Source organism: Chenopodium quinoa, unplaced genomic scaffold (assembly GCF_001683475.1).
Source record: "Chenopodium quinoa cultivar QQ74 unplaced genomic scaffold, ASM168347v1, whole genome shotgun sequence".
Lineage (NCBI taxonomy): Eukaryota > Viridiplantae > Streptophyta > Magnoliopsida > Caryophyllales > Amaranthaceae > Chenopodium > Chenopodium quinoa.
The window spans coordinates 292,044-304,686 of record NW_018742969.1 but is presented as its reverse complement, the minus strand read 5'-3'; the positions used below and the strand labels follow the sequence as shown (position 1 = coordinate 304,686).

Sequence of the window (12,643 nt, the reverse complement as noted above, 5' to 3'; positions counted from 1 at the left end):
ACTTAAGGTAGCGGTTTTAGTATATAAACCGCTACTTAAAGTAGCGGTTTTTGTACATAAACCGCTACTTGAGGTAGCGGTTTTGGTATATAAACCGCTACTTCAAGTAGCGGTTTTAGTACATAAACCGCTACTTGAGGTAGCGGTTTTAAGCTGAAAATTATAATCGAAAAGTTGATAAACCTGTAGGCATCATCCCCTCATTTGTGCAACCTGTAATAATATCATGTCATGTACATCCACACAACTTATATAATTAACCTATTTAAAACAATTCCAACCAATAACAAATGTCCACAAACAAACCAAAATATTTATAATAACATTGAATTAATTAAAGCAAGTATTACAAATATACCAAAATGAGTTCTGATGAAGCAATAATTTACATCTCCTACTCTAATGGCGTTTTTTACGATGTAATGGTCATGGTGTTTCAAAATTTGACTCATCCACTTCCAAAATGGGTGACGTAGTAAAAGTGGTTCGTCGAGCATAAACTAGTGGTGGAGATACAACTATAGAAGAGGCTACTTGATAAGTAGAAATACCAGAATAATTATGTGGCAACATGGATGTGAACGAGGGTGAACTAGTGGCTGCAAGCAAAGGGGGTCGAGGAGTAAAAGAGGGCAGAGGTGTAGATGTAGTCAAAGTACTAGATGAGAGCATAGGTGTAGTAGTCAAAGCAGGAGAAGAAACTGAAGGTGAAAAACTTGTGCTCAGTTGACAAGAAGGTCCACGTCCTCGACCACGAAGATCCCTTTGTTTTCGTTTGCGGGGTGCTTGAGAGTGCAACACACTTTGCAAGGAGGAGCTAGATGGTGTGGAGGCCGAGGGTGACCGAAGAACTTCACTATCTTGGAGGAGGTGAGGTTGATCGACCCTTGTTAACGTGTCAGCACAATATGCATTTATAGTGCGAAACGATTCTAAAGTCAACGGTAATGCTTTCTCCATAGGCAAATCACCAACAGCCTCAATAATTCGCATGCACCTTTGGGCTATATCACCTAATGCATGTGACTGTAAAAAAGAAAGAAAGAAAAAAAAAAACAGCAACAACAAAAATTAGAAAAGTTTACAACATTTAACATGTTAAAAGAAAAATTAGAAACTTAAAGTTTACAACATTTAACATGCTAAAAGAAAAATTAGAAACTTGGTCAATCTTACCAACACCAACTCAGTCGAGGCAGGTTGGTAATGAGTAGAAGGGCGGATTTGTGTAGGGGGAGTGATGATGGTCCTAGTGATGCGCCGATACCAATTCATGTACTGTAACAATGTGCGACCACTAAATGGATGACCAGAAACTACTCTATCCTCACGCTTCTGCCATTCTTCTATATACTTTTCACAATGTCATAGTTTTTGTTGCGCTTACGTTTATCCACCTTATGCAACTTATCACTTGTGTCAAGAGTTGTAGGGATCGTTTGCTCCAAACCAAACTGTCGCATAACTCGTCCTGGCATATGGTACTCCACAATATCAAAGCAAATCAATGGCGCAAAAGTGCGCATCACATTATGATCGGATCGACATATCTCAGGCAAGGATGCAAGAACCTCCTCGGTATATGGTTGCCATGTCATCTACATTATGATGACTAAGTTATTACCATAAAAAAGAAAAAAAAAACCACATTCACCGCATGCAACAGGAATGCATCCATTAAGTGTTTTCCCACGTTAGATGCAAGATGTCGAATGAAAAACCTATGATGTGCAAAAGGCTCCTCCCATCCACTCCCCTCCTTATTCATTGCATCTAGTATCCCTGCATGTCGATCAGAAATGACACATAAACCTCTTCTTTGAGTGACTGATTGCCTAAGACATGCCATGAACCATGACCAAGTTTCGATAGACTCATTTTCTACAATCGCAAAGGCAAGAGGGAAAAGCTAAAAGTTTGCATCAGTTGCCATTGCTATGAGCAAGGTGCCCTTGTAGCTCCCATATAAGTGAGTCCCATCAATAGTGATTAGAGGTCTACATTGCCGAAATCAATCAATGGATGGCTTAAAAGCCCAAAAAACTCTTTTGAACACATGAATAGACGGATTAGATGTCTCTATTGTGCTCCAATGAACAACAGTTCCCTCATTGGCTTCTTGTAAAGCTTGCATGTACCTAGGCAACTCTTCATACGATTTCTCCCAATCACCAAATATAATGGCAATTGCCTTTTGTTTTGCTAGCCACGCCTTCCTTAAGTTATAGAGAATTCGGTTCGATCCTTAATAACTTGTACAATAACACGTATTTTAAGAGAAGGATCAACTCGTACAGGATCTAAGATGATATTGCACACAAATTCAGAAGTGAGATTTTGATGATCACCGGAGATAATGTCACCTACACAATTATTTGCATGCGGACCATTATACTTCACAACTCGAAAAATAGGTAACATTGGATCCTTAATTGCACGCAGCTTCCAAGGACAATTGTGTGTCTTTTTCCTTTTACACTCCACAACATACTTTGATGGCTCGGACTCAACAACTCGAAATGATTGATTTTTAGTGATGAAGTATGATTTTACTATATCTTTCAGTTGATGTAAGGAGTCAAATTCTGACCAACACTGAATTCACCATTATAAGTGTTGTTTCCTAGCCATGTTATCCATGAGTCACGAAGTGTTTGATCCATTTCTTGTACGACATTAAAAGATTGTGAAGGAGCATTTGTTTTTATGACAATGTCATTTTCCTCACATGCACCTTCTTCATCACCTTCATCACTATCCAAATTATCTACTATGGTTCCAAAGCCATCAACTTGTTCAAGATTAATGTAATCGAGTGCATCTATAGAGGGATTTCTGGAGGACGTTCCTGTGTAGGAGTTGGTGTGGGAGAAGTTAGCTCCGAAATATGTTGTTGAACATAAAGATCATCAGTCAGCAATCTTGTGAAAGAGATGCTACCTCTGAATTTGTTCCAGTCATTTGGAGAGGCATATTAGAATTGGAGCTAGGATATAACCCCAAGCTAGTCTCCATTACTACCTGCTTGACAACTTGGTCAATGTATAACTCCATAGTGGAACCCGACAACTTTGATATACCAACCCACATGGCTCTTAAAGAAATGTCGTCATCAAGGGGAAGAAGTGTATATGAACCAGAAGTAGGATATTTCATCTGCACCTTTAATTCTACATTCTTTGGATCACATTTCACAAGTTCATATAGCTTGTTCAAAAACATTGAGAAATTCATGGAAGATTTGAGAAAAACAAATTTCTTCTCACCACCTTTATACGTGACATTTCCATTACTTTGTGTAACTTCTCCGCCCCAATAACATACAATAGGTTCTTCCATTTCTAAACAAAACCTTACCATTAAAAAAAAATCAAAATAATCACATTCATTTTATTCTACATTACACTATAAATAATTATTTAAGCACAACGTGTCAAGTTTGAACACTATAATAACATCACAATAAAGAGCTCCAAATTGTACTACAATCCCAAGTGAAACCACTATTAAAATAGATTGTCAATTTATAGCACTATTGTAACAAAATGCCAAATTAGAGCACCATGTAATTGATTATATTTTGGAATTAACTTCACAATTTATAAATTGAGTTTGACAACTAAAGCACCATTCATCCAATATACGGTACAATATGGCAATTGTAGTATTTTATATAAATTAGTAAGTACATATCCAACACTTTTAATAATAAGAAAAGGATGCCATGTTGATTAATTATATCTTCCAAGCATGGTAATCTTGCTGAGAATAGCTAAATTGGCATGTAGTTAAAGCAAAATCCAAGAAAAACAAAAGCAACCAAAGCAAAACCTAACAATCAGGAATACGAAATATAGCACCGTATTTCCATACCAAAATGAGTTTATTGTATTGATTTTGACATTAAGTGGTGGTGGCGAAGTGAATTTCAAACCAAACAACAACAAAATTTAATTTAACAACTAATGAATTAATGAGAAAAAAAAAATAGGGCTAAATACCTTATGAATTTGGGGGTAAATATCAGAAAACCAATTTATTCATCAATTGGTGGTGGCGACGTGAATTGGGTCGTCCTCTGGTGTGTAGAAGGATGGAGATGACGACGGCGACGTGATGTGGGTGGTGGTCTCGTGGGGATGGAGAGGTGGTCCAGTGATGATGTCGAGGTGCGTGATGTGGGTAGTGGTCTTCTGTTCTTTTTTTGTTTTAATTTTAATGTAGTTGTGTAAAATATTTAGAAAAGCCGCTACTTTGAATAGCGGTTTTGTTATTAAAACCGCTACTTTGAATAGCGGTGTAGCTATTAAAACCGCTACCTCAAGTAGCGGTTTGTTATTTTTAAAATTAAATAGACCCAAACGTATTCCCAATCCTACGTGGACAACATTTTGGTAAATAAGTTTAGTACCGACGCAAAATGGTAAATAAGTTTCAACTTAACAATATTTTCGTAAATCGTCCAAAATTTATTATATATGAAGTATACACCCGGGTGTATCGTACACCTTGTTGGGTGTACGGTATACCCGGGTGTGTGGGGGTAGTTGAGAAAATAAAAAATTGTAAAAAGCAAAAGTAGTGGAAAAATATGAGGAGATAGAGTATTATATTGGGTCCACTGAGTGTAAGAAATGAATTAAATATTATAAAAGCTATCCATTAAAGGAAATGGAACAAGTATTTAAAAACAGCTGCAAAAAGAAAGTGGAGCAAGTATTTAAAAACGGAGGGAGCAGCATAATGCATATTTTCTTTGATTAACCTCAAAGGTCTATGGTCCTATTCTGGGCTTGACGGTAAAAGTGAGCAACCCATAATTTTTGAGGGCAAAATTGACATTTCCACTTCAAACCAGCACTACTATAAAACCCAAAAAACTAGGGTTTTTACCCAACAAAATCTCATTAGTTTAAGAATGAGGCAGGAAGAGGCAGTGGGAGTTTCCCGAGGACCGTTTTGCCCCTCTTCCTTGATCACCACCGTATACGGCGGTCATCTTTAGCCGGTGATTTCTCCGACCCTCATTAAAACGGCCCTCTGAGAAATCGAAGAGCTTAATTTCCACAATTTCGTTCTCTTTCTCTAACCATTTCTTTTTCTTTTTCTTTTTTTTTGGCTGCTCTGAATCTCTGAACTTGGCTCTGTTTTTCATCATTCACCATATCCAACCCCAACAACAGTACTACGTACATATATATATATATACATACATACATAATCAAATTAATTAATTATTGAGGCAGTGATGAGTCAATTCAAAGTAATCGATTGTTTGGTTTCTGGAATGTTCTTCGATTTGGGATAAATTTTGATCAATTGGCTTGGCAGCAATCGAAATTCTGTTGGTGTTGTTGTTGTTGTTTCTGTTGCTGTTGCTAAAACCCTAATTTTGTTGGGGTCGTTTGGTTTGTGGGATTTGTGGGTTTATTGATTTGATTGAGTTGCCGCCATGGTTGAGATTTTCCCACTTCGAGAATGTGCCGCCAAGCTGTTCGATGAAATGCAGATCTGAGCCTCCTCTTTACCCACCCACCCAAATAAACCCCAGATACAGGGGATTGAGCTACGGTAATAAGTAAGTGTGGTATGATTTTTTCATTTTATTTGGTTTATTATCTGTAATGAGATTGTTGATGTAAATGCATGAAAGTATTGTTTGCATGTAATTCTTTCTTAAATTTAGTTGAAGTATGAATTTTCTCTTTGCTCAGTTATTAAGAAATTTTGTAAGTAATGTTGATGTTTTAAGGTTTTATTTTTAGAAAATTTGTGTGATGTGATGATGTAAATTCATGATTGCATGCAAGTATAAGTGTTTTTTTCTGCATTTGTAGTATTATAATTTATCTACTTGTGCAATTATTCAGCTGCGTAAACAATGTTGATGTTTCAAGTTGTTTTTTTTTTTTTTTTTTTGGTAAAAAAAAAAAAATTGTTGTTTTATTGTGTGTAATAAGATTATTAAGGTAAATGCATGAAAAGTATAGTTTGCATGTGATTTTTTCTGCATATATATTCATGTGTAATCTGTCTTTCGTTCAATTATTGTGAAGTGGGTAAACAAAGTTGATGTTTTTAAGTTGTTGGTTTGTTCTATTGTTGATTTATTATGTGTAGTTAGATAATTGATGAAAATTAATGAAAGTATTGTTTGCATGCAACTTTTTCTATATCTATATCCAAGTTGATTTTTCTTTTTGTTCAATTATTATGATATTTTGTAATCTTAATGTTTTAAGTTGGGCAATTTTAGTGTGAAAAGTTGAGATTCAAGGGTTATATAAACCATAGCCTGCAACGCATTGACAACCAAATTTGATTCAATTATCAAAGTTGAATTCTTTGAGTATTTATGCTCAATAGTTCAATAATCCACCCTGAAAGAACCCTACATTGACTATACTGACAATTAAATTCATGATTAACCTTAGATTGTGAAATTGATATTCCATAATTGAAAAAAAGAATCTTACCTCAGAAGCTGCTTCAATTGAGGATAGAAAGCTCAAAAGCTGCTTCAATGGAGAACTAAGAGTGCGCTTCAATGGATAATTCAGTCCATGATGTTATAAATGTCAGGACAAAACCATGAAAATGGACCTTTTCCTTGGCAGTAATCCCTCCTGCCCTTGTTTCAGGGATAGTCCTGTGGTTTACCTAAAAATGAGGCAGGGAGAGGCTATGGGAGTTTCCAAAGGACTGTTTTGCCCCTCTCCCTAGACGATGACCGTCAATGGAGGTCGTCTTTAGCCAGTGATTTCTCCAACTACCATCAAAACAGTCTTCATATTGTAGGGGTTACTTGGTTAGTGTTAAAGGTGTTACTTTGTTAGTGTTAAAAGGGGTTACTTTGCTCTACAAGTGGCCATAGTTATATGGTGTCACCATCTGCACTCAAAACACTGTTTGATTAATTTGCTGCCATGGCTGTAAGTAGTTTAAGAATGAGGCAGGAAGAGGCATTGGGAGTTTCCTGAGGACCGTTTTGCCACTCTTCCTTGATAACCACCATCTACAGTGGTCATCTTTAGCCGGTGATTTCTCAGACCAATATTAAAACGGCTTTATGAGAAATTGAAGAGCTTAATTTCCACAATTTTGCTCTCTTTCTCTCACCTTTTTTCTTCTTTGGCTGCTTTGGATCTTTAAACTTTGGTTCTATTCTTCGCCGTTTACCATATTAACCCAAAAAAGTATTATGGGCTTGTTTTGATTTTCTGAAAACAAGTGAATTGAATAGAGCTGAAATGAATTGTTTATGAGAGAAGGAAATTGGGAACTGATTTGAATTGATTGGAGCTAAACTGAATTGAACTGAATTGAGCTGAACAGAACTAGGCCTTACGTACATATAAAAATACATAAATAATCGAATTATTAATTATCGAGGCTGTGATGAATCTATCCAAAGTAATTGATTGTTTGGTTTTTGGAATGTTCTTCGATTTGGGGTAAATTTTGATCATTTGGCTTGGCAGCAATCAAAATTGTGTTGTTATTGTTGGAACCCTAATATTGTTGGGGTCGTTTGGTTTGTGGGGTTTGTTGATTTGATTGAGTTGCCGCCATGGTTGAGATTTTCCCACTTCAAGAATGTGCCACCAAGCTGTTCGATGAAATGCAGATCTGAGCCTCCTCTTCACCCACACACCAAACAATCCCCAGATATAGAGGATTGATACTACTGTCATAAGTAAGTATGGTATGATTTTTTTTACAAAAATTTATTTATTTATTATGTGTTATGAATTGCTGATGTAAAAGCATGAAAGTATTGTTTGCATGTAGTTCTTTCTTACATCTATGTTGAAGTATGATTTATTTCTTTGCTCAATAATTATGCAAATGTGTTTGAGTAATGTTGATGTTTCAAGTTGTTTCTTTGTAATTGTATTCGATGAAATAATTAATGTAAATGCATGATTGAATGAAGATTTATTTACTTATTTTGATAGAGATTGCATGAAGGTATTATTTGCATGTAATTTTTACTACACTTTAATTGAAGGAGTATACTTTATCTACTTGTGCAATTATTATGAAATTCTGTAAACAGTGCTGATTTTCAAGTGTTAGGCTATTTTTATATATTTATTTATTGTTTTTTTTAATATTTTTTTTATTGTTGTTTTATTGTATGTATGAGATCATTAAGGTAAATGCTTGAAACGTATAATTTGCATGTGATTTAAGCTGTTGGTTTGTTTCTTTGTTGAATAATTGTTTGTAGTGAGAATGTGAGATAGTTGGTGTAGAACAAGTTGCATGTGATTTGAATGAAGGTATTATTTACATGCAACTTGTTCTACATCTTATTCAACTTAATTTACATTTTTGTTCAATTATTATGAAATTGTGTGATCAATGTTAATAGTTTAAGTTGAGCCATTTTTATTGTGAAAAGTTAACATTCAAGGGTTATATAAACCTAAGTTTGCATCGCATTGGCAACCAAATTGACTCAGTTACCATCAAAGTTAAAATTTTCTAGTATATATGCTGAATAGTTAAATAAACAACCTTGGAAGAACCCTAAATTGACTAATCCTGAAAATTAAATTTACTATCAACCCTAGATTGTGAAATTGATATTTGATTATTTTAAAAAAACCTTACGTTAGAAGCTGCTTCAATGAAGGAGAGAAAGCTAAGAAGCCGCTTCAATGGAGAACTAAGAGTACACTTCAATGGATAATTCAGTCCATGATGTTTTAATTGTCATGACAAAACCATGAAAATGGACCTTTCTCCCTGGGCCCAAGGCAGCGACGCTCATGCCCTTGCTCAGAGATAGTCCTGTGGTTTATCAAAAATGAGGCAGGGAGAGGCCATGGGAGTTTCTCGAGGACCATTTTGCCCTTCTCCCTAGATGACTACCATCATTGGAGGTCATCTTTAGCCAGTGATTTCTCCAACTACCATAAAATGGTCCTCACATCGTAGCTTACTGGACCCTTAACTGTGTGTGTCTCTGTGGGTTGACTTTGTAACTCTCTTATCGGCATGCATCTCTATCTTCTTACCCTAAAAACAATCATCAACCAGTAGAGGCTGTGATGAGAGTAAACGGTATTAAGTAGTCAAATCAAATTTGGGTTTGGAAAAATTTTGAGGGTTTTGGGTGGTTATTCTATTTGGCTTGGCAGAAAAATCAAATGGTGGTAAATGGGTATTATTTTATTTTTATTTTTATTTTTATTTTGTGGGTTTTTGTTCGGTTGGAAATTATTTGAGCCCAATTTGATTAATTTGCTGCCATGGTTGATTTTCCCACCTCTTAATGTTCCACCCAATTTTTTGATGAAATGTGGAACTGAGCCACTTGGAAGAAAAGAAAGAAAGAAAGAAAACAAGATTTGGAACTTGGAAGCTCCATTGTTGGAATGGTATTATTTCTATTTTTAAGTATTTTTGAATATTCGGAGTATATATGTGAAGATTATGTTGATAGAAGGAAATGAGTTATATGTTTGCATTTGATCTTGTAGTCCTAAAATTATTGTTTAGGTCTTGTTTTAGGGTGTGAAAGTTTTTATCTTGTTGAATATTTACTCAATTTTTGGTGGTGGGGTTGTTGGGTATTTCTGCATTGGCTGATTATTTGTGATAAATGTTGGTTTTCTATAATTTTATTTGGCATTCCAATTTTATTTCTAGTTGGTGTAGTTATTGAATTAAGCTGTTTTGATTAGCTGAGTAATAATAATGAATTTTTAATATTTGTTGCTTTTCTATTTCAGGATCTTTGTTCAACAATATCATTAGGTTAAGAGTGAGGCAGGGAGAGGCATTGGGAGTTTTCTGATGACCGTTTTGCCCCTCTTCCATGACAACTTCCCCCTGTGATGTTCATCTTTAGCCGGTGATTTCTCCGACCACTGTGAAAACGATCCTCTGCGAAATTTAAGAGACTAACTTCAAAGTTTTGCTCTCTTTCTCTCTTTTATCTGGCACCTCTGAATCTCTGATCATTTGGCTCTGTTGTTCACCTTATTCACCCCCAACGTACTCCATAGTCCAGACATATATACTTCGTATATCAATATATGTATGTACATGCATAAACAAATAAATAAATAAATAAATAAATGAGGCTGTGATGTGTCCTGAAGTAATCGATTGTTTGGCTTTGGAATGTTTAAGGTGCGGGGTAAGTTTTAACCATTTGGCTTGGCAGCAATTAAATTGCACTGCTGGAACCCTATGGTCCTATTCTTTTGGACTTGTTTTTAGTTCAGATCAGTTGAGAGTGAGCTCAGGTGGTTAGAGCTTTTCTCCCGATTCAAGGGGATCTTTGGACCAATTCTCCATCACCCGCCCTTGTGGCTCTCGAAACAAAGAAAAAAAAAAATACAACTTTCAGTTCAGTTCAGTACAGTACTTCAGTTCAGCTTAAAAGATACAGGGCCTAATTGTTATTGGTGTTTGGTTTCTGTGGAATTGATTGAATTGCCGCCATGGTTGAAAATTTCCCACCTCGAATGTCCTGCCAAATTGTTCGATGAAATTAAGATCTGAGCCTCCAGTTTACCCACTCACCGCCAAAGAAATCCCAAAACCAGAGGATGGATGCTACGGTAACTATAATGGTTTTTTTTGGTTATATGTAATGAGATTATTTAGGTAAATGCATGAAATTATTATTTGCATGCAATTTTTTAACGTTTACATGAGGAATGGTTTTGTATTCTTGAATTTGAGGTTTTTGGGTGTTCTATATGTTCTATATATATATATATATAACTTTTTTTAAGACTGGTTAATGTTTGGTTCATTTGTAACCTTTTATTTTGGTGCTTTTGTTCAACACAACAAATTAACTTTTTAGCTCTATTGAATAGATACAGGGTTCTGTTACATGTAGTTGTTTCACAACGTATACAATGTATTGCAGGGTTATAAGATACCATTATAGTTTATTAGTATTCGTTAATAAGCAAATATAGAGTTTATCAGTATTTTTATTATCCATCAATCTTGCTGAACTGTATGCTCATAAAGGCGGAAACTGGTGTAGGATTTAGAGGAGAAGCAGTGGTATTAATGTTGAAACATTGGTTGAACAAGTGAGGAAGGGATCTAGTGACTAGTGTAATTGAATGCTGAACAAGGTATCTTTCTGCGACGTGTTGGATGAGGGAAAGGGTCTATTGTTATTGATTGCCATTTCAGTTCACTCTGTAGATATTCTTCCTTGATTCCTCATCAGTGTGGATATAGTCAATATCAATGCTTGTTACATAGATGACTATCCAATATGATATGTGCAGTAATTGCTTGCTGAGGTATTTCATTCATTGCTTCAGATTGATATTTGGAAAGGTTTTATAGGGAGGGTTGTCTGCTCACTTGAGAGTCCAGTATTTCATTAATAACACCCCCCCCCCCCAGTCTTGGTTTATTTATTTAATCCAGAGTGTCTAAGTCTAGTTTGTTGTTATTTGAAGGAATTGCTTCGTTTGCTTAAGTTATTGTGATATCTAATGCGGTATTCATTCATTGCTTATGATCGAATTTTGGAAACCTTGTTGGTGTTTTATAGGGAGGGTTGTCTGCTCAGTCTGTCCTTGGTGTATTCATTTAATCCTGAGTGTTTAAAGTCTAGTTGGCTGATATTTGAAGTGATTGCTTCTGTTTGCTTAATCTAATGTGAGATCTCTTGATATTAACATCATGTTTTTGCATATCATTGAATGTTTAATAACTTGCTGTTCTGTATAGTACCTGTTTATGTTTTTCAGGCTATGAACATTAGATTGAGATGAACACTTGAATGGTCCTTGAAGCAAAGGAAGTTGCAATTTGGTTGTTTTGGATAGCTTTAGAAGCTTGATGCTGGTCAAGACATCAAGTGGTCATGAAAGAATTCTGCCATTTCCTGTTATGGTTTTCAACTGGGCGTGGAAACTTCAGACGAGCTCAAGTGAACAATCCCTCAGTTGCATGCTCAGAAAGTTACAGTTGGTTGTTGCACTATCATAACATGAAAGAATCACCTTGCAATGGGAAACTTTCCCGGGGATCACATCGGACTAGAGCGAGGCCTTTCACCAGCCATAGCTTAATTATACCGATATTTGTGGGATAGTCAAATTTACAGAGAGGTGACCTTAAAATAGTTGTCCTTAATTTGTCGTGGCCTCGTGGGCACCCTTGGGCATGACCTCTACTGCCTTAGCAACCTCAGAGTTGTGCAGTACGGAGGGCATTTTTTTTTTTTTTATTGAAATAATGTTCAAGATGGTGATATTATTTATGTTCATTTTTGTACAGCATGAATGGATAACTTTGATCATCAAGGGTATTGTATATTGTTTCATTTTAAATTTGTTATACTACTGTATTACACATTCTTATAATGTAGCTACCGCTTTTTTAGGATTGTTGGTTGATTACAATATTATCATTATACAAAATTCTGCTTAGCTTTAAAAGCCAGGGCAGCTTTGGAGAAGAATGAGAAAATAATTGCTCACAACGAAAGACCTTATAATGGAAATCGAACTTTGCAACCTAGTTATGAGGTCAAAATCTTAGTGTAATTTATACAAGTTGTTACATTATTAGGGGTTGTTTGGTTACAAAAAGAAAATGGGGGAAGTGGAAAATCACGAGAATTTGAAAATACATGAGTTGTTTG

General features: G+C 35.6%; 1 protein-coding gene and 1 long non-coding RNA gene across 2 annotated transcripts; one reads left to right on the top strand and one right to left on the bottom strand.

The window, feature by feature from the left end:
- Positions 1 to 388: 388 nt before the first annotated feature.
- Positions 389 to 4,342, bottom strand: LOC110729078. The gene is made up of 3 exons (XM_021908777.1): positions 4,002 to 4,342; positions 1,177 to 1,598; positions 389 to 1,026 (listed from the first exon to the last, which is right to left on the bottom strand). Exons 2-3 carry the CDS (start codon positions 1,273 to 1,275, stop codon positions 427 to 429), a joined length of 699 nt encoding a protein of 232 aa, XP_021764469.1. The 5' UTR covers positions 1,276 to 1,598; positions 4,002 to 4,342; the 3' UTR covers positions 389 to 426.
- Positions 4,343 to 4,727: 385 nt separating this feature from the next.
- On the top strand, positions 4,728 to 12,381 carry LOC110729077. Its single transcript, XR_002512811.1, has 2 exons — positions 4,728 to 9,389; positions 9,744 to 12,381. It is a non-coding gene; the product is annotated as an uncharacterized LOC110729077 (long non-coding RNA).
- The last annotated feature ends 262 nt before the right edge of the window (positions 12,382 to 12,643 follow it).

Coding starts and splice junctions, on each gene's coding strand:
- LOC110729078 (XM_021908777.1), bottom strand. CDS start 1,275: ATGAATTGGTATCGGCGCATCACTAGGACCATCATCACTCCCCCTACA. Junction 1,027..1,176: donor CCTCGACTGAGTTGGTGTTG/GTAAGATTGACC, acceptor TCTTTTTTACAG/TCACATGCATTAGGTGATAT.